We start from the raw sequence: 23,065 nt of genomic DNA, 5'->3' as shown, positions 1-23,065 counted from the left end.
CTCATTTTCTAAACAAAATAAATAAAGGACAAAAATAAATGTATTTTCTGCTATTACTTTATGCTAATACTTGGGTTTTAAACCTGGGTTACACACCTCCCAACAGTTTATGCACGCACCAAGCAGAAATGACATAAGCCCGTATATCTTTACAGACAGCCAAGTATAAAACACAAATGCAGTTAGAACCCACAAACATTCATCAACAATTCACCGGTTTTTTTTATTTTTTTTTTTTTTAATTAGCTGCTAACAACTGTCTATAATATAGACGGACAAACTGTTCTTCAACTTGAAATGGATTTTGCGCGCACGCTACAAATCAAATGTAACAAGTTTACTCTGCGACCAATAAGCATTCACCATGACGAAGCCTAGTAACGTGCCATGAGCAACCAAAATTATGCATTTTTCACCATTCTTTTTATTTTATTTACTTTAAGTTACAGTTTGAACATTTAATATTAAAATAATAACTAAAAGGGATTTTTTTTTTGGGCCACGCCATGGCCTGTAGGAGGGGCATCAATGACCGCTAGGGGGGGCACGGCCCTCGAATGCCCCACCACAGCGCCGGCACTGAAGACAGGTCAGACTCAAGACCTTCAAATCTACAGTACTGGAACACTGTTAAAAGCATCTTCAAGGTAGCAAAGAACCCCCTCCTTTTGGGTTGTTGAGTCGCTATATGGATATTTCAGAGATTTAAACATTTCTTAATTTTGACATTTTAGTTATTCCAGGTCTCATTAAATAACAGGAGAAATGAAGCACGCATGAGTATTTGTAGAACTATTGCTTTATCGTTAATCAAGTAAGTCAATTTGTGACATTGATCATGTGACTCTTTGATTTTGACTGAAAATCAGATCTTCTTGCTTCCATCAAAGCACAAGGAGCTCTTTGGATCATCTGAGATCATGGAGAACATGATGGTTTTACATAAACTTGTGGAGTTCAGTATTGGTAACATTAAAGCAAAAAGACAGACAAACCAAACACATTTGAAAATTTATTTGAACGTAATTCAACTCAAATTATTATGCAAATGTTATGACATATTTTGCGTTAAAGAATGAAAAGGAAACACTCAGACTCAGATTTTGGACCCCAATGTAGATGGCTTTCTAAAGACCCATGTAAAACCCTTTATGGAACATTTATTTCTAAGAGTGCAGTCTCTCCATGTCAACAGTTCTGGTTAGACCTCGACCACTTAACATGCATGGAAATGTGACCCTGCAACCTTTGAAGAAAGCCCCCCTCTCTCAAGTATGGCACATGTATTGGTAAATACTTGCATGACAATGGGTCCTCCGCCCAGGGTCTGACGGCATTCTATATTAATAGAAGCGCTGTGTATTATTCATAGGCAGAATTACTTTGGTGGCATGGTTCCAGGCCAAAGGGAGCTCCATGCACTCCTGCTCTCAGCCCTGACATGAGGAATACTAACAATACCGGACATGTGCAGGGCTGCCCGAGTTTACCACTGCCCACACTATTGCCCATTATAATAATCTATTCAAGGATTAAAGGGGTTTTATCTTGAAGCCCATGAATAATGAACGTGGAATTTCAAAATTTAATTGCCCCGAATTAAATGATTCAAGATAATGTTTCTTTTATAAATTTGTAATGGGGCTTGGGGGGCAAAGAATGAAAAAATACATTAAATAAAACCTTTCTTTTCCCTCCAAATGAAACAAAGAATCAAAGGACAATGGATGAGTGCCCCTTACGTCTCCTAATGGAATTTTTTTTTTTAAAGGCCCTCTTAAAGAAAGATAGACAGGTCAAGGATTTGAAGAAAAGCACTCTACCTTATTTGATTCAGGTGAAAAATGCACAAAACTTTAATCTTGGACTTGTCATTGTAGACAGACTCTAATGGCTCTTACCTATACAGTGGGAGTCAGTGCAATCCACTGTGTATTTTCTGTATGGCTAGATCAAAATAAAGATTTGAGAATAAGTGTATTAAAGCTGTTAGCTTTCCAAAGCTATAAATCTATATACAGAAGCAGCAAGAACAAGTGACAGGCTTCCACACACTCAAACATCTGTCAACATAACAAACCATTCTGAACAGTACATCGAACAGTGCTTTTTAGTTGGGCAGAACACTTGAATTGAAATGTGATTTCTATTTCTATATATGTACACAGCTTCAAAAAGATAACAAAACATTGGAGGAATATTGTGATTAATTTGTCATCGCCTAATACAAGTCACTATTGCTGGATCATGTGACTGGGTAGAGGCACACAGCCTCAAGACTTCATATATAAATGTTTTGTGTTATTTATTTTTTATTATTTTATTAAGAATTATTATGCATCTCCTTAAAAGTCCGTATTGATCAAAACATTCTGAAAAGCATTTTAAGAAAAAAAAAAACTATTTTTAAAATCTTCCAAAGCCATGTGATAGTTTTGTGTGAGAAAAAGATGCAAGATTATCAGTAACTAATTGCTAAGCTTTAGGTAAAGAACAGACCAAAATGTATCATATCATATGGCTTCAAAAGACGTAGAATACAGTACAAAATAAGTAAATAATAATACACAGGTCTGAAACAACATTAGGGTGAGTGAATAATTTTCATTTTGGGTGAAATACTCCTTTAATTAACAGCCCCCAGTGTTTTGTTATTTATAAGCTGACAGGGACAGAGTTGTGCTTTGTGGGAGGTGCACATCTGTAAATGCACAAGGTCTTCATTCTGGATCAATATTTCTGTATCTGAAATCCAACTAAATGACGTTCGTTAAGGCTTAAAGATTTCCACAACAGTTTCATGACAAATGCTAGAGATCATTTTGGTGTTGCAGTGAATACTTACATAAAAATAAGGAAAATAAAAATAGATTTCCTAAAGATCACACATGAGAGAATTAGTCCTTAGAGTTCACAGACTTGATGTCTGTTAACTGCAATGTGTTTCATAAGCACATAAGGATTAAAACGAATATATATAACATAATGAAGAGTGAAGGGCTTTAACACACAAACTTTGAATTACATTCACAGCAAAGAGTAACCATATGGTCACCAACAACCTCTTATCCTCTGGTTCAGGTAACAACATTCAAAACCGAAACTAATGCTCACCATTCTCTGAAGTGCATGAAAATATATACTTTTTTGGGACCAAAGTCTTTCAGTAACCTTACTTTTTATGCGAGTAAAGTAACTAGCATGCAGCGAGGCAGTGTTGATCTCTTTACAGATCGATGTCAGAACATAAGAGTAATGATTGTCAAGCAGCACTAAACATCAAGCATGTTTCTGGCATGATCTACAGCAACGGCTGGTTAGAGAGAAGTCAAATTCCCTAAGCCAGTATTAGATGACTAAACAGAAACATCCTTGGCAATGTTACCATGTTAAAGTCTTCAATATATATATATTTTTTTCTTTCATTCTGTGAAGTCTGAGCAAGCCTTCATCTAGACAGGAGTCCATGTGATTGGTTACTTCCTCACCTTTACCAGAAACCTTTCTGGCAGCATTAGCGAAGCTACTACAAAAGAAACCAAATGTGGCACTGATAAAATCTCCAACAAAACAAAATAAAACAACAGGCTTTTATCGCTTGAGCTAGCTCATACTTAAGCTGCATTTAATAAAAAAAAAAAAAAAAAACTTTTAAACTGAAATCCACTGCTTTTTTTGTTTTGTTTTGTTTGTTTAGAAAGCTTTTGCTCTTAATTGTGAGTCTTAAACGAAAATAAATAAATAGCAGGAACTAAGATTGCCACTGTGCTCTGGTTAAGACTATTTGCTGCCGTCTTCTGGTTCACCTTCAGTTCGTTTGGTACTCGGGTCGTGCTTCTCAGCCTCACTCTCTTTCACCACCGCATCACTTCCTGGAGGATCTTCTTGAGTACCATTGAGATCTTTACACTGTCCATTAAGAACGGGTGTCTTGGAGGAGTCCAGACCTGCAGCGTCTGGCTTGATTTGGGCCAGGCTCATCTCCTCCTGAACATGCTCATCTTCTTCTTCCAGTTTGCGCAGGATTATGGGGAGTTTGGCATCTGCATTCTCCAAAAGGGCAATGTCACTTTCTTCGTAAAGTGGCAGCGGGATCCCTTCGTCCAACTGCTTCTGGAAGTGCAGGCGCTTGGCCCGACCGCAGGACACAGCACGCTCGAGAATCTCTTTCTCTGCCAGCCGCAGCTTTATAGCGATGCGGGAGTGCAGGGACAGGTCGGGCTTCTCCAGCATGGAGCGGTCCTCCTGAACACCACAACAACAGAGATCTTAAACTAATGACGACTAGTTAAAATTATCATTATTTTAAACCAATCAGAAACAAAATGGCTTGATTACAAAATCAGCTGATGACAAAACTTTCTGCAGTTTTCTACATTGTTTTAAGAAACCTTTGCAATTAAACTTTTGAAACAATTTAAAGGTGATTCATAACGTGTGTGAAAAGTTCAGAGATTGTTTGCCATTGCTCCAGCACCTCTGAGGTCGTCTTGTAGGTTTTGAGAAGCAGCGCAGCCCGTGTTTCCAAGAACGTCCACAGCTTAATTTCGTTCTCCCAGCTGACAGGGAATTCGGTGTTGCCCAGGGTGAAGATCTTGTTGATGGCATGATCGCCCACCAGGTAGTCCCTGAGTTCCTCTGCAATCAGAAACGCACACCTCTCTGGTTAAGGGAGTAATCTGCCGTGCTAGTGAGCCGGCAGGTCTGATCTGTGGTGATTATGTAAGGTATGATTACACGGCTGCTAACGAGATGAAAGGGCTTGCTGAACGACTGCTTTGCTTGTGCACACCGCTGAATCCTTTCACACCAGTAAAATAGAAGCCCCCATCACAGGGGCTTCGCGTCGTTTAAAAATTAACATAAAAATTCTGAATAATGTATCAGCTCAGACTTAAGAGGTCTTGCCAGAGGACATAGCCTTTCTTTATGGGATTTATGACAAAAACTTCTACACAGATGCTTATAAATATTTCACCGACTCTGGATCAGTCCTTTCACACATCTGCTGCATTGTCTTGATCAATTAAACACCTGAGGGACACTTGTTTAGGCTTTGTTGTCCTGTCTACTTTAGTGTAAGGATGTGATATGGAATAAGGCATCTCACTTTCTGTTTTATGGCTCACAGGTGGCCACTGGTGTACCTTAGTGCCATGCTTGAAGGTATCAGGACAAACAAAAATTCTTACCTTCAGTCATGCAGAAGACACGGAGGAAGGCCAGGAGCTGAGCCGATATGGGAGGCTCGCTGCAGTGCAGAGCAAAGATACTGGACCTGAGGAGGAGAAGAACCGGAGAGGGTTCAAAGCAGGGTCTTATGTCCCCCGCCACCTCTCTCAAATGAAACCCCAATTAACTGCAGTGGAACGGGCAGGTGCTAATGGAAGCCACCTGCCTGCACAAGACCACGGCGCTGCTCCCTGTCGCATGACAACTGATTGATCTGAAGCGATGAGAGACCACTGAACTTGATGCATTTTTAAAAACATGCTCAATCATTTATAATTTACCATTTAATTACTGGAGCATATCTATGGCCTTTTCCTGTCTGACTTACAGTGGGATGAAAAGGAGCACCGCGACTCTGACCTGAATCAAAAGGCAATTTCATATGGGCCTGTGTGGATTTTGTTGTGGAGACTTAAAGGATATTGATCTGCGTGACAGAACATTCACTGATAGTATTATGCCACAGTAGAAGAGGTTTTACAGCACTGTAATTCTGTTACACCTGGATGATGATTCTTGCAGCAGTATGGCTCTCTACCAGGAGAGGACTGAAAGGGAAATAAAAAAAAAGACTGCCCTCCGAAAGTACTGCCACCCTCAGAAAAATACCACATAACAGAAAAAATAAATACATTAAATATATATATGTATATATGTATACATAATTATCAGACACACACACACACATATATAACTGATGTTAAATATCACCTAATATTATTATTACGTTTTTATTTAGTTATTATTCTTTTTTTATTTAATTTTTTATTAAAGCTGCTTTCATTAAGTTATTAGCCATTTTTTGCCTTTAAGTGGCAACTCAAACTTCTTATTCACTTGATAATAATCATATGATGGCAAAATTTTAAAAGGCATGGCCAACAGAGACCGTTTTTCATGACTAATCTAAAGTAAATAATTCTTGAGGGCATTGTAGCTCAAGTAGTGCTATGAAGAGTAGCTCATTTTCAGAATTTATAAGCAAAAAATAACAAATAAAGAGGATGGGTTTACATTCTGATGGGTTTACATGGAATTCAAACTAGACTGAGCACTACAATAATAATGAAAAAAAATAAAAGCTAGATAAATGTCTCTACATGGATCATATGGATTGGAACTAAAGAACGTCATTTCTGTGCAGGATACTCACGCAGGAATCCCAGCACGAGCCAGAACCTCGGCCTTCATGGCATACAAACGTTCACTCTTGCTCACACCTAGCTTAATCTTCACGCGGTCATGTGCGTTGTCTTCAAAGAAGAAACCATTGTGGATCACAAACTCTGCATTGGATCTTGTACCATAGAATATGTAGATCTAAGGGGGAGAGAAACAAGAACACCTTTGTAATTTTGGCCTAACTATGACATTACAGTAATGGATAAATGAGTATAAGCACTGCCTTTCATTTCATGGCGGAAGCAGACATGGACTCAAGGTTGCACAGGTCTATGAGAATGGATGTGATATTAACAAGTGGCAATTTAGCCCTGAAAACTTCTTTCCCCTACTACTGTCCTGTCAAACAATGCTCACATCTTCCGCTCAACAGTATATCTGCAACATTTACAGAGGGAGTGTGAAAGAGAGAGATAAAACAGTGCTGGAGTGAAAGAGTGGGGGCGGAAAAGCACAGTTCAATTCTGTTCTCAGCCTCTCCACATTGAGTTCCGGCCCAGTGCGAAATCAGCAGCAGGAATCAGGGATCAAACGGCTCTGTACGGAGCGACGCTCCCGAAACAGCCCCTCCTACTCCCCCCAACGCTTGTCCGAGTTCCACACGCCGGCCCAGGCACTCTCTTTCTTCTTCCACTGGCTGTCTGTGTGAATCTTATCAAATAATTCACATTCTGGAGGGGGGTGGGGGTGTATACCTGGCCTGTCACTGTATCCACTCTCCCCATAGCTGGATCTGAATGCATCCGCTCTGATATTACCCCAGGCCTCCATAATGGCCACTGGCTGATAAATGCATCACGGAAGCACAAGCATAGAGCAACAGCACCGAGGTGAAAGTGCGCCAATGGAAATTGAAAACGTACGAGTGCATTAGGTGGACAGAGCATGGCACAGAATCCACCCGCTGATATTGTCAATCACATAGGCAGATCTGATTTTGTCTGAGATATCCTGCTGTAAAGAGTAATGGTCACACTAATTGTGATCTTAAGATGGTGTTGTCAGACTCACTTGTTCAGCCTCTTTGTAATCTTTGAGAGCCACACATTCGCATCGGTCATCCTCTAGATTGTAGCCAGTTGTAATCTAGAACAGAACAGAACAGAACAGAAAAGTCACTTAATATACTCCTGAGGTATATTTTACAGATTCAGGGAAAAAAAGGGAAACAAACATTTCTTAGATTTTACAGACATTAAGCAACTGTTTTTTTTTTTTTTTTACATCAACAAATTTAAAATAAGCTTGAATAATTAAGCAGTGAAATAGCACAAAGGTTCAAGGCTTATTCATTAACTATCCCCATCATTGTATATGAAATAAAATAATAAACTAACAGAGCCTTTAAAAATCTATCCAATGAGAACATAAAATATCAATACTAAAACAATTAAGACTAAAATTTTGAATCCAGTTTTCTCAGTTCCAGTGTTGGCCTTGTTAATTTGTCCGTAGAAAATTATTCTTGAGTGTTGTCACAAATTCCAAGAGTGTTTAAACTTACAAATGAGATGAGAAGTGTTCCCTGAACGTAATTTGAGTGATTGAAACATTTTAGACCCCGTTTACACTTTAGCACTCTCCATTTGTCATCAGATTTCATGTTAATATCAAACCATTTGGCACTGTCAAATTAAATGGTCAGCAAAAACATTTTTGTTACTTAAACATGAATAAAAGCTTTAAAATGTTGAATATAAACATTTATGAACCACAAATCCAACAAACAAATGCCACTTATTAATAGTTACAGATGCAGCCTATTAAAATAACACACCCTTACAAATACAATCCTTCACTATTAAAATCTTCACAAATCAACTAAATCAAATAAACTGAGTAAATTGTCCACAAAAACACTTCTATATAACATACAAAATGTTTTTATTAAACCTTAACCAGGGGATTACGGGAAAACCATTTCATTACACATTTTAATGACCGTGACTTTCAGTGCACATGATAATTTGAAACAAAACTTTGTTTTAGGATATAAGTGCATTACAGAATCATATGAACAGAGGCGATATATTGCTCTCTGGCAAGAGCTACAGAGCGCAATCAAAGACACATTATCCAAATAAACATAAAACATCCCTTGGGATGAAGCCATTATCTACCAAAAAAAAAAATCACATTAGATGCTCCCGCATTCCTTAAAAGAAAATGGTTTTTCCTGTACTTGACTGCAATACAAGTGAAAACACTGTAAACATCATGGAGGAATTTATATAAAAATGGTTAAACTGAATTGGTTGCAAAAGCTTCTTGCTACCCATAAATGATTTTTGATGGGGAGTTCTGTATTCATTTTGAAAGCAGCACTTAAGACTCACCAGGCCGTTGGTGTGGTTGCACATGTCCCAGAGAGGGATGAGGGCCAGTGTGACCCGACTGCCATCTGCTGTAGGAATCTGGTTCTGACGGGTCATCACAGAGGACACTGCCCACCTGACATAAAAATGGCATTGCTTCATTACAGACACAAAACAGGTCCAAAATAACGGCTCATTTCTGTACCATTTTAAAGTATTGTCTGCATTTGAGCAACTAAAATTGCTTAACACTAAATTGGAATAGAATGGAAAACAGGATTTCTCTTGCTCTTTTGTAATCAAAGATTTAAATGTAGACCCACCCAACACAAAATTCTCTTCCCAGTCCACCCAGAACATGTATGAACACTAACTGCAAAAACAGTACACTCATATCTTCATGGTATTTACATCACAACCTTTACAACCTTAAAGTCAGTGTAAACGCAAACTTGTGACCAGCTTCAGTATTGTGACATTGCTGAGTGAACTGGAATATTGAATTTGGAAAAATAGAATGTTCTGTAGAAGATTACAAAAACATTTTTTATTATTAATTATTCATCACAAGACCAGTAACGTGTGCTAATAAAGTGAAACATTTAGTTTTGATGCTCAGTTCACATGCAAAAAAAGGTTAACCAATCAAAACAGGGGTCATTTGCATATAGAATTCTTAAATATACAAGAGTATAAATGGCCTGTTTAATTCTTAAGGCCGAAGTGAGGGTAGAAAACGGTCATAAAACTAATTTACAACTGCAAGAAATCTTCTTATATTACAAGTGGTCTTCAGAGAGAGAGAAAAAAAAAAGTCTTTCAAGAAATAACAGAATATAGCTGCTTTAATAGTCTGCATATTAGGCAATATAATGACCTTGGTACTGAATTTGTCCTGAAGAAAAATAAAAGCTCTTATCTAGTCTAAATAAATAACTGGATGTAATGTATTAAAAGAAACTTCATGAAGTCCACCGAAGACAACATTAGCTGTGACAAGACGCTATTCCATTCTCTTCACACATTACCCAACGGGAGCACAGACTTGCATCATATTCAACAATCTGAAGATGAAAGGGGACCAATGATAAATTATTCCTTCACAGATGATCTGGTGCTAATGAAAGAACAATGAGAACAAACACCTCATTTTTAAAGGCCATCGCGTAGCCCTACAACCAACCTACAGCTCATCTTCCTGCTCTTTTCTTTTTTTGAACCTCAGCGGGGAAGAGGAGTTCCACTTTTTTTAACATGGTAGGACATTTCAACAAACCTGTAGTCATCAAAGGTAAAAGCATCCTTCAAGGGCAGTTTGCTGGCGTTCGGATGAGTCTGGGAATTGAAAATGAAGAACACAGAGAGTGAAGTGAAGGAAAAAGAAGAAGCGAGAGTAAAGGACAAGAGAGAAGGAGATATGGAGGTAGAGGGGGAAAGGAGGAAAGAGAGAGCAAGAAAAGAAAAAAACACAAATCAGTCAGTGGAATTTCATTATGTGGCTGCCTAACAGATCCTAACAAGAGTGTAGCCAGGCAGAGAGCGTCCAGTGGTGCTATGCAAGGATCATGGTGGCATTAGCCCCCCATACATCACTGTCAACTTAATTTGTTGTGCCCAGCAGCCGTCATAAATCTGCTTCATCAATTTGTGTGACAGAGAGCCACTGGTGCCACAGAAATCTACATTTAAAGCCACAGACTTGCTCCCTCCAAGGGCTCATTTGCAGCGGGTGTCATGGAGAGGGAAAAAAAAAAAGCTACAATCCTGTAGAAAGAAAAAAAAATAGGGAGCAAAGAATGCCAGGGTCTGATTCAGCCGGCCCGTAGCACCCTCCTGAACATGCAAAATGAGCCATAAAAATAGACGTAGGTATGAAGCTGAGAGTGAAGGATATTCTTCTTTTCCCCCCACAGGTGCTCTCACGGCTGTGTGTGTGGCGCTTGTCCTGTGAAATGAAGCACTATATTCCACAATGAGGTACCGTGCAAACCGTAATGGTGCTGATATGTATATAACACAATATATCAAAAAGCTTGTGCTCGAATATCATAATCACGACTCAGGTGATCAGTCCATCACACAGAACGAGTGATAAAATTGCCCGACAGACACTGAAACCAAAACAACATAAAAGAAAAAGTGAACTTAAATGACATAAATCACTTCCAGATGTGAATACAAAATAACTTCCTTAATAAAAACATCTCTTCGACATTAGGGTTTTTCAGCTGAGATTTTTTTTTTTTAAAGAGTTCTGCTCATCAACATTGCTAAGCCCTAAACAGCTTAACACAATGTAAAATCAACATCCAGCAAATGTTTGAAAATATAATTCCGTTTTATCAGACGTTTTGACACCAATGACAAACATCTGAACATCTGACAGCTTTTTTTATTTTAAAAATTAAAATAAATACTTTCTAAACAAAATGAAATATTTAATTAGTTTACCTGCATGTCATGTGACCATTAACCAAACTGGGAACATGTGAATATTTTGAGAAATTAATGAAGTATTAAATATTACAATTTCAGGGGATACTCTGAGTAAATATTTTAGGTCGAAAAGGTTCAGCAGACTAAATAATAATAATAATAATAATAATAATAATAATAATAATAATAATAATAATAATAATAATAATAATAGGGAATGCCTTTTTTAACTTAAATAGTATAAAAATTCAAGTGAATGACGATAAAAATGATAAAGTTTGTCTTTATTGCATGACATCAGAAGACTTCTTTTATGGTGCTTATAAATTCATGCTACAAGCTTTTGTTGTATGGAAAAGAGCAGCGTTAACACTCAGCAAAACATCTCCGTTTGAGGTCCATGGAAGAAAGTCATACAGGTATGTTGGAATGACAACAAGGAGGTTTTTTGTTTTGTTTTGTTTTTTGGTTGAATGATCCTTTCAAATACAATGCAAACATTTCTAGGAAATGTGATCCTTCTCAGATGTTGTATGTGTGCTTACTGGAACAGGGGCGCAAACTCCTTCTGTCAACCAAGTTGCACCATTAGGCTCACAAACTGAGGAATAGAAGCATGAAATACAAGCGCTCAGAAATAGTGGCTAACTTTTACCTCTGATGTCTCTCCCCATTAATCAATTTCCCTAACGCTAATTGAGCCCCGTAATCCCCCTCGCTGCTCTAGAACCCACACACACTTAGAGAAGACAGTGATTCCGTGTGGCCACATCTTTGCCAGTGACTCAGTGTGTCAGCAGAGTACAGTCCAGTTTTGGCATTGCACTAGCCCTACAGCAGAGCATAAGAACTTGTACAAGGCAAAGGTCTAACACGCTCAGGTGGATGAACATCTACAGGTCAGCTGTGAAATCGTAAAGCATGATATAATAACAGAGCCAAGCCTGACCACTTCCTTTCCCAATTCTGGGAACAGGCTGACTTGCTAACCGTGTTCATGTAGGGTGATGGACAACCATTAAAAGATAAGTGCTGGGTAAAGCCAAAGATTTCAGTGTCTTGGGTTTGAGCCTCACACTGCAGATGAAGGGAAGTGGTTCATGTAAGGATGGGGGGGGGGGCATAATACAGGTTTTGATGGAAGTAATATGGCAAATCTCCAAAGACTCAAGTAGTTCTCCAGACTTCCTGCAGGAAGATGAGCCAGCTTAAAAAAAAAGATGTAAAAAAAACATCTTTGAGCATCAGTGACCATTATAGGCCACCTGAAAAGGGTTAAAGTATCGTTAATGATATTTTCAGCCCTCTGAGAGCTGAATACTTGAGTGCCCGAGTACCTTAATAGATTCAATTAAGGCAATAATTAGTTGAACAGAATGATAAACCTCAGGGGGAAGGGCGAACCTGGCTGCAGAAAGGCCATGAAGAAGTCTGCCTGGATCCCTCAGAGTGCTGTGGGTTAGGATAAGACCTCTAGTCTGGAAAAATATAGAATGTGCGCAGATACAGAAGTAGTTTGAGACGAAACAGAGGTAGTTTTAGACGGCACGTTTGATGAGGTATAGCTTTTGGAGATGAAGGGCAGCTGCACCGCTGCAGGTTCAGCTTGTGATGCATTAGCATCACCAGAGAGAGGTAATTCATCATGTGCCACAATGGCACCGCGGCTCTGAGAGAGACGAGGAGGAACGGCCCTGTAAATCAATTAGAAAACAAAAGCTCCCACCACGAGCGCCTGCTCTCCTTAACGAGGACGGCGGGAAATGCAGCTAATTGGCCGGTGGCCTCCAAGAGGTCTTTCTGGAGCCGAGATCCCCAAGCACCCCATCCGCCGCTCTGGCCGTCATTCATTAGCTCATCATCCGTGCACATGCTGAGGTTCAAACGGGATTGATTTTACGCCTTACTTTCATTACGTCGACTGTTTCAACATTCAAATTTGTGCACTTAATGCAATTTCTAAAAATGATGAAACGAACGCATGCCTACGTCGTCATTCGACGTTTCAAACTCTCTGTCATTTTCCGAGCTGCTTCAGAAAGGTCAGACAGATATCTTCCCAGGTGCAGAGAGAGGGGGTGGGATGAGAGCATACCACTGGGACCCTGTTCATTTCTCATCAACAGCGGCAGATGCAGCACACCAAGGTTACTTTGCATTCACTGCATACCGGGGTCACCTTATGAGGTTCACCTCCCCCCCCACACACACACATGCATCCAGCCCCAGCAAGAAAGGAGTGGCTATCATTGGTCCCCCGTGGACACGGGAGGCGCTTGGATACTCCTCGGAGGGCACCCGGCGTTGACAACAGCCTATCCTTCTTCACACAGTCAAATATATAAATATATATATATATATATAAAGCTCCTCAAAGATAAAGCAGGCGGTGGGAGGAAGTAGAAGGGGGGGGGCTGGGGTTGTCAGTCATGTGTGGAAGGTACAATCGGGTCAATTCAATTCAAAGCCAATGCGACAAGCTAATTTTCCAGCCCGGTCATCTGCGGCCGCCTCCGAAGAGAGGCTGACATTGACAGTAGTCATTACAGTGACACTGGCTCCCAACCTGAAGAGCCGAGAGGAGCGTAGCGGACAGGACACTCACCGAAGGGCCAGCAAGACAACCCTACCCCTCAACTGAAACTCTCTAGAAAAAAAACAGAGCTTTAGATGAGCAAAAAGAAAAAGTTATATGTTCATTTCACTCCGAATTCCTGCCTGAACGCACACAGAATGAATCTTTCTGTTCATTAAAAGATTTGCATGTGTAATCATTACACCAATAGGCCATGAGGTCCTCCAGCTTTATTTCAGCAACACAAACTTTAACCAAGTTCAGAGTTTCAGAGGAAGTAATGTTTCATTTTAAGCTCAACTCACTTCTGCCACCTAATGGTTCACTGCATATGCAAATTGATTAACTTTTTGATGACTGATGCCGACTGCTTAAAGTAGCAGATGCATATATTCCAGTTTATTGTGTTTCCTGTTATTTGTCTCAGTCGCTGTACAGAAAACGATATAAATACACTTGATTAAAGTCATTAACAGAGTACGAGAAACAATAATACCGCTACTAATTACACTCCAACCCCCTTTTATAAACTAGAAAACATTTAATAAAGAAAACGCCAGCAGATTTGCAGACAAAATGACAAACACATTAACTGTTTGCATGAATATTTTATGCCTTATCTTGACAGTAATGTGAAATATCAGTTTCTTTTCCCTAATTGACAGTCTTCTAATGAAAGAAACAAAATGTACCGGCAGAGATTTTGAATAGAAATTGGGGAGAACTGGAAGAGCATATTATTGCTTCCTTAATAGCCAAGAGGAGGTCCAAGAAACGGGATAAAATTTATTGGACAGATTCAGTCACAATGAAATGAACTGCCATCTCAATGTGTCATTTAATAATCATAAATTTGCATATTCAAGATTTATCACAACACTGAAATTACATTTTATGGTAATATAATGCACTCTTGGTAACCAATGTGGAAAGAACATGTTCTAAAACTTAAGAGGTTAGGCTACCCCTGAATATTAAGCACAGATGTTTCACTGGACTTATGTAAAAGCAAAGCTCAGTTATTTCTTCATTTGAATGGTGGAAACAAGCAGATGTCTTTACTTTTGCAGTGACAAGAAGATATTCCATTTTTAGTCTAGAAGTAAATTTCTATTATTCCTTTTTGAAACAAAGCAAAAAGTATCACACCATTTGGTATTTCATAGTCTTTTCTAACACCAAAATCTAAAACTTTTGGATGTGAACTTTGTTATTTAAAAGCAAACTAATTCATGCTCATTTATAGTTTGCTTTCAACACTACATTAAAGGATAAACATCTCCCCCTTCTGGCCAAAGTTTGCCACTGCGGCACCATCTCTGAGCCATTTCAATGGCAGCTTATCAGGAGCCCTGAAATTGGGTGCAAGAGGGCATTATAAAGCTCCTTTTACCCATCTCCAATGTGCCTTCAATGGCAGGAATCCTTTTAAAACTGGATTTCCTCACCTCAGCAGACAGCAGTGTAAAGGACAGCTATTCATGTGGCTAGAGAGTCTGAATAACTTGTGGCGCTGATTGCTTAAAGAGCCCTGCACTCAAACGGCTGGCAGTTCATGTATGAGACACAGATAGGGCTATCACTCACTGTACTCATCAAAACTGCCATACGTATGAGCACAACTCTATGAGTTAACTGGAGAAAGTTTGTATTTATGTGTACTTTTTGTGGTGCATTCAGGGACATCCGTAGCTGTAAAGTGAGACTAGGTGCTTAAGTTATGCCCATATTAAGCCCTGAAGTTATATTGTCTGGAAAAAGTCAGTAAATATATGAAAACTGTATGCAGAATGCAACAGTAACTGATTTAAGCTTTAAAACACTTAATCACAATGCATCGCCTTTTTTAACAAAAGGCTTTAAATGAATTAATGTGATGTTTTTTTTTAAATGCATTTATAGATGTAAAAATGTTTTGGCAGTAAAATTAATCAATTCGATTAAGATTGTGTTTGACACTTCATCTTCATTTGTCACTCTCTAAATTAAAAACCTAGCTAAATGAATATTTACACACACATATACACAGACAATTAAGAGAGAAGCTGTGTTACGTACATGGATGACTTTGTAGAAGTAGGCATACTGCCGCGCTGTGTTTTTGTATTGACTGAGTACGTCCTGTATGGCTTGTGTGGCCAGCAGGTGGCGCACTTCATCCTCTTCAAAGTACAGGGGTGTGTCGTAGTCAGCAGGTAGGGTCTTGATGTAGGGCAGCCAAGGTGAGCTGGGATTGGCCCGTTCACAAAGCAAGTGTATAGCCAGAGTCACATTGCCCATGGCCTGAAGGATCCGGTCCTGACTGTACAGTGGCCCTGTGGAAAAAAAGGTGAATTTAGGGTTCTGTCTGCAAATGTTCACCTAAAGTTCACTAAAGTTCGCTTTCACATTAGGTTTTTATGTGGATGTGTGTTTAATTGAGCACCTGCATAAAGAAGCTCATATCAGGTCATCGTAGTTTATGTTCTAACCAGGGTTGTTATTGTTAACTAAAACTATTAAAAATAATTTTCAATAACTGAAATAAAGCTGAAATCAAGCATAACAATTAGATTTAAAAAAAAAAAAAAAAAAAAGTGAAATGTTGCAACTAAATGAAATACGCTGAAGTACTAGAATCACATGACAAATTGACTAAAACTTAAACTAAATTATATATGTGTGTGTGTATGTGTGTGTGTGTGTGTGTGTGTGTGTAGAAGTTACTTCAAAATATTTAAAAACACTACTTTAGTAAATAAATAATACTAAAATAACAGGTTCTAACTCAAGCAAATATTGAGAAAACAACATTATATCAACATCTACATGGTAGAATGACAATTAAAAATAGAAAATATCAAGCTAGTAATATACAATTATTTGAACAAAGTCATAGAAAAAAATGTAACCAAAAATTGTGCTGTATGTTTACACTCGCATTACACTGGCATGTTTTGTGTGACGTGTTCAGCTGTTGAACAAGTCAAATTAATTTTCTGTGGTAATCAACACCATGTCACAGAAGCTGTCGATAGAGCTAAAAGTTATATTTAACCTGGAACAAAAAAAGTAGCATTTATATAATTGTGATCTCCATTTTCTCTGTGGAGAGAGAAACATTTGCACATTTCAATGTGACAAGTCATTGTCTGAGTTTGAGGTCAAAGACTGACATTGCTACAACTATGCAAACTCACCAAGGACAGAGTTCTTAGCAGATTCCACAGTCATCAGCATTTTTCTAGGGACCCACAGGAACAGCTCCTCTGCCTGAATTAAGACAGAAAGCCCACAGAACAATTTAAATTGTCACTATCAAAAACACACATGCAAAATCACCACTTGTTCTAATGTACTGCTGCATACGAATTTAGTTTAATTACAGGGCTAGTCCTTTCCTGACACATTCAAATTCCATTATTTTAAATAGAAACCTTAAAAATATTGTGTAAAACTGTTGCAAAAGCAACTGAAAACATCAATAAGGCTAACTGTAGCAGCCATTTAAAACCATCATTGACTCAATCAAGCCTGGAGTGATCAATAACCTCTATATATTCCCTCCAAAAGCATTAACAAGGATGATGGTGAAAAACAGCTCTGATCAATACACCATCTCCACTCTGACCATCAAGAAGGACTACACAAATAATTATTAATTAATAAATCTATGACCAATATATAAGATGAGTTATTCATTTCAGTCTTCAACACTAAAGATATGACGCTCTGTAGGTGGCAGAAAAACCAGCAGATTGCACACATACAATTTTGCAACGAACTGAATCTCGATAATACACAAGTGTGTGACGCCAGAAAGACTACCAGCATGAGGTTCATATCACAGCTTATTTTGGCTAGGAACAGCCCCATTTAGAGACAAAGGCGCAGCAAGACCTGAACTTGTAAAAACAAACCAAGATTTAAAAAAAATCTAACATAAAAACTAAAATAAATTCTTATCCGTCTTACCATCAAACAGTCCTTGGAATAAGTGAGAAAGAAACCAACCTTAATATCTCTGATGGCCTTCAGACCATATCCTTCATCTGCAAAGTTGGAGATCTCAAAACAGTCACAAGAAGCCCCGCATTCTGTGGCCCAGGCCATCAGCTCGGAGAAAAATTCCTCCCTGGTTCCCTCGAATGATACTGACATCCCTGAGGAAATAATACAATCCTATCACAAGCTGATTTAGCTATTGTATGTATACTGAACATCAGCATGAGAAGTTTTCTCTGTAATGATTTCCATTATTCTTCAGCACTCTACTGTATTATGTTGCTGTAGCACCACACAATTGGACCTAAACGGTGCTATCTATAACTCTTGTGTATCCTGCTGCATAATGTGCTGTCTAACATTTATTCTAATGGATATTTATGTGTTCTAATGCACATCTCTGAGACTCCCACTGAGTATTTTATTAAGTAATGTGATAGGATCTTACTCAAGTCATCACATCACTGTAACTGAAGATATTTCTGTGTTTGCCACAGTACATCAACTTACTGCATTGTGTGCATATTGTTATAGAAGTCATTCTATCAGATAAAGAAATGTGTAACATGCAATCTTTTATGATAATAAGACTTCTCATAATCTCTTAAATGAACCCAAAAACCCATTTATTTTTATTTATTTTTATTTATTTTTTTGGCCAGTTTTGAAGCTTTACAGGATCGACGTCATTTGCATTGTGTTGGAAAAGATCTTCAAAGACATTCTATAACATTTCTCATTTACCCAGAAAAAAGAAAGTAATAAGCACAAGTAAATAACAGAATTAATTTCATATCTAGGTGAACTAGTCCTTTTAAGTTCCACACCATGTTTTTTTCTAACCTCTTTTTAAACTAGGACAGTTTAATACTTTACTCCTTAAAAATGGTCAATGGCAAATCACAAGGCAAACCATGCTATGTAAAAGATACAGAACTGCTAAATCATATTCATTTTGAACCAACTGTGTACCTTTCTGTTTCTTACGGATCTTCTCCACCAGAGCTCGGATCTGAATATATTCCTCCCACTCTTTCCCAGGAGAGGGAGCAGTGCTGCTACACTCTGAACGGGGGAAAGAAAATAAAAACATTCCAATAAGTTTATATTTAACAATTACTTATGCTTTAATCTACAAAACCCAAAGGGTGACTGTGGGGTAAATAGCTTAGTGCTACATATTAAAGAAATAGTTCACAAAAAATAAAAATAAAAAAAAATAGCTGAGAATTACTCAACCTCAGGCCATCCAAGATGTGGATGAGTTTATTTCTACATCAGAACAGAATTTTGGAGAAACTTAGCATTACGTCACTTGCTCACCCATGAATCCTGAGTAGTGAATGGGTGCCATCAGAATGAGAGTCAACAACTTAGCCCCGATTTAATTGTTTCTTACAATCCTTCTAGGTCACTTAGATCCTAAAATGGTCATTTTTTGTTGGTACCACGATCTTGCCTGCAACATAGCTTGCCTTTGCAGTAGCTGGCCCTAAGCTGTGGAACAGCTGCCAGAACTGCTTCCACGTTAGCCAAATTCAAATCCATGTTAAAAACGCATCTTTTTTCTTGTGCTTTTAATTCTTTGTAATGTGTAATCTCTTTATAAATAAAACCGAACTGAACTGAACTGATTTGAGAGTCCAAACAGCTATAAAAAAAAAAAAACACTGTTAATCCACATGATTCCAACCTTTAAATTATTGTCTTGTGAAACAAAAAGCTGTGCGCTTCGCTGGAGAAACCAATATTATGGATAGAGGACTCGTACAGTATTTTAGCCAGAAGCAACGATTTGAAGTTAAAAACATCTTGGTGGATTTATTTCTTAGAAACACACAGATTTTCGCATTGATGTTAATTAATGGACTGGAGTCTTGTGGTTTACTTGTGGAATATTGTAATGTTTTTTTTTATCAGCTGTTTGGACTTTGATTCTGAAGGCACCCATTCAATGCAGAGGATCCTTTGGTGAGCAAGTGACATAATGCTAAATTTATCCACATCTGCTCTGATGCAAAAAAACAACTCATCTAAATCTTGAATTGCCCGAGGCGGAGAATATTTTCAGAATATTTTCATTTCTGGGTGAACTATTCCTTTAAGTACAGTTCCAGGGTTAACCAAAATGCTGGCTGATGTGTGTTTTCTACTAGCTGTTTTTGTGAAAATTGTGGCATTCACAGGCTTGGTAACAGTACAGCCTGCAAATTGTCTTTAATATATACAAATTCATGTCCTCTCCAAAATGAGAAATTGTAATGACCTGTTTGAGATTGTAGTCAAAAATTTGGACTGATAACCAAATGATCCCACAAAATGAGCACTTAACCTCAGGTGGTACCATTTGGATAAAAGCTTCAGATGATTAAATACTTAATAGATTTACTTTAACATAAAGAAACCATTCTAAATAGAGGCTCAATTTTCAGCATCCAGCTGCATCTTTTTTGTCATAACAAATATTATAACAATCATGTAATGCGAGTATGCCATAATCACAAATGTTTTCTGTATACCAGTGACACACACATGCAGTGTTGCTCCTCATGAAAGTAATTCAACACAACAGTATATCAAGAACAGCGATGCAGCCATAAAGAATAGTTTACACTCACTCTGCAGTAGTTCAGAGATTAAATTCATCATCTCTTTCGGGGAAACCGCAGCTGTGGCCCCGGTCCCCGATTTCTGGGTCTTCACTCGGCTCTTTTTACCCATCTTGTTCGTCTGGGAGAAAGGATCGCTGTAATAATTGCAAGTTGAAAGCAACAGAATAAATTTTTAAAATGTAAGTAAAAATAAAGCTAAAACATGACCAGGTTTCGTATCTCCTTCATGCAACCTATAAGCCTATACAATAAATGTGCCAATAGTCTGATCCTACACCTTTATAAATGTTTAGCTGTAGTTGACTAGGTACAGTATATTCATAACTAAATGGTAGAAACATGTGAATGTTTCACACCCAAATACTCTCTGAGCCTAGAACTACTGCCAAGAAAGGTTAATGGTCTCTCTGAAGGATTATACGGATGGCTACAGTGAGCCAAAGGGCACTAAATCAGGTACTTCATTGTAAACAGTGAACATGTGGCTTACATGAACCTCATCAAATACAACAAACTTGTGTAATTTACATAAAACTTCCATGTAGTTAAACTGAATGAATGCCTCCTATGGCAGCTGTTCCCATATTTCAAAAACGGTCTGGCTGCTTTACCCGTACAAATTTGGGCAAAACACAAAAAGACCACTGAAAGAACATTGCTATAGTAATTCTATTTCTATAGTCATTCTATAATAAGACTTGAAAGGTTTATTGCTTTACTTTTTTGTCATTGTGATAGCAATCACTCATGCAGAAATCAAAAATATAGAAGAAACATGATATGGACCGATTTATGCATTTAAAATTACGTTTTTCAGAGATGAACACATAAGCCGCCAAAACATTTCAGCCATGGATATGTCCATCAAATACCCCAAGCAACATGTTTACTAAGTAATGACAGGCCCAATTGTATTACTGAACTGCAAATTGGATTGAAACACTTAAAGGTAAGCTACTTAAGACTGAAACTTCAAAGGGAACCAGCAGCAGCACTGCAACTATACTGGCTGACAGCAAAGTCATGCAACAAACAACAAACTCTACATATCAAAATTCAAAATACAAGATCAGTATAATGATCTTAGCAGACTGATGCCTTAAAATAACTCAGCCTGGCCCAATGAATCCATTCAAACCAACCAGTAGATGATCACCTGCTTCACATTACACGCTATCGCTCTGCATGTCAGTCTTCTTTTCAAACATCGTGTGATCCAGTGATCATGAATTATACAAATGCACGAATTAAAACCTCAATATATATATAATGCATCTATCTATTTATTAATTCATTCATATTTACATCCATCCATCTGTCTGTCTGTCAATGGCCCAAGTGTCTCAAAACCTGGTTAGTTGATAATTTTAGGGCATCATAGGCACGTTTGAAACGTTCAACATGTTGGGGAGCATACTAAATGCTTTAAGCACGCCTACGCCGCCCAGATATGCTGCCTGAGTAGCTTGCTCACAAGATTTTGAGACACATTCAATGTGTTAATAACCAGCATGCTTGTATTTCGCAATTTGCCACCATTTACCGCGTACATTTACGACGCATTTGAAGGCATGTGGCTTATCATATCTTGCTTAACTATCGTAAACACCTCGTGTACATCTGCAAACATTATTTAATCAGACTAAACACCAAAACTACCTTCCAATTGACTGCAGTGATCCTCCTGTCAACCTGGAATTCAATCCTCTTCTACACGGTCTGCTGATAAAACCTAACTTGTTCGGAGGCAAAGCCACGCCCTGATAAGATTTTCAAAAAGCGGATTGGCCCATTGACTCATTTGTCCCGCCCAAAACATGAACAGAAGCGTTTTTAATTGGCTAATGTTTCATACGCAACTGCGTACGCGTGTGATAGTTGGTTAAATCATTTTTTCACACCGCTAAACTGTACGCCTCTATTGGTTCGCGTTAAGGCGGTAGCCGTTTGCAGTGACTTTATTGGTCGTGAGAGGAGTCGATCTGTGCGGTCAGCTTTACAAGGTTGGTTTGACTACACTAACGGAAAAGGCTTGTGTGTCTTGTGATTGGAAGTTTTCTTTGGGTTTGTAAAGTGACCGTAAAAGGATAAAGTTTGTGCAACGTGATTCGTGGAGGAAACCGTCAATCACAGCCACAACACATAAAACATAACACATTGTTGTTAATGTAACATCGCTTATATACGAACTATTTATAATAATCAAGTAAAATCATAATGATTTATAATGTGTTTCCAATAGCGTTTAAATTAAAATTACATTTTAATAATTTAATAAATCAATAAATCGTATTATTTATTTTTATTCCACTTTATAATATATAACTTTTTTTTTTTTTTTTACTTCCTACTTTTATATTTTTTATACATTCACAAATTGTGAGCATGTAGGATAACACATTTTTTTATGTACAGTACAGTAAATAACAGGGTTGCAAAATGGACAACCTCACATAGAATGAATAAAGAATAAACATCTCGTTTAATAAGAAATTTGACCTTCTGAGGTTGGCAAATAACATATTCTGAAAGCTAAACACCCAATTTCTTGATCATTTGTTGGAAACGACAAAAATTCAGTCATTCAATCTGTTAACATTACTGCAAACTCCATTCAATCTCCAGTAGATGGCAGACTCTGCCTTTTTTCTGCTGTTCATTTTAAACAATCCAAAAAGATGAGACATTACGGGAAAAGGATTCTGTTTTATTTCAAATCTACAAGAGGG

General features: G+C 38.0%; 1 protein-coding gene across 2 annotated transcripts; it reads right to left on the bottom strand.

The window, feature by feature from the left end:
* Positions 1 to 999: 999 nt before the first annotated feature.
* LOC109061752 (SET domain containing 3, actin histidine methyltransferase) lies at positions 1,000 to 22,112 on the bottom strand. Of its 2 annotated transcripts, none has more exons than XM_019078845.2 (13): positions 21,996 to 22,112; positions 20,343 to 20,470; positions 18,697 to 18,789; positions 17,734 to 17,882; positions 16,920 to 16,992; positions 15,799 to 16,055; positions 10,006 to 10,064; positions 8,751 to 8,865; positions 7,426 to 7,500; positions 6,386 to 6,552; positions 5,193 to 5,278; positions 4,478 to 4,638; positions 1,000 to 4,245 (listed from the first exon to the last, which is right to left on the bottom strand). In XM_019078845.2, the coding sequence occupies exons 2-13, from the start codon at positions 20,443 to 20,445 to the stop codon at positions 3,781 to 3,783; spliced, it is 1,803 nt and encodes a 600-aa protein (XP_018934390.1). In that variant the 5' UTR covers positions 20,446 to 20,470; positions 21,996 to 22,112; the 3' UTR covers positions 1,000 to 3,780. The 2 variants fall into 2 exon arrangements, with proteins under 2 accessions (XP_018934390.1, XP_042629755.1); XM_042773821.1 differs by having other exon boundaries at positions 20,343 to 20,454; positions 21,996 to 22,065.
* Positions 22,113 to 23,065: the final 953 nt, after the last annotated feature.

The sequence above is a fragment of the Cyprinus carpio genome, chromosome A17 (assembly GCF_018340385.1).
Source record: "Cyprinus carpio isolate SPL01 chromosome A17, ASM1834038v1, whole genome shotgun sequence".
NCBI lineage: Eukaryota > Metazoa > Chordata > Actinopteri > Cypriniformes > Cyprinidae > Cyprinus > Cyprinus carpio.
The sequence above is the reverse complement of the archived record's forward strand: the minus strand, read 5'-3'. Positions and strand labels throughout refer to the sequence as shown.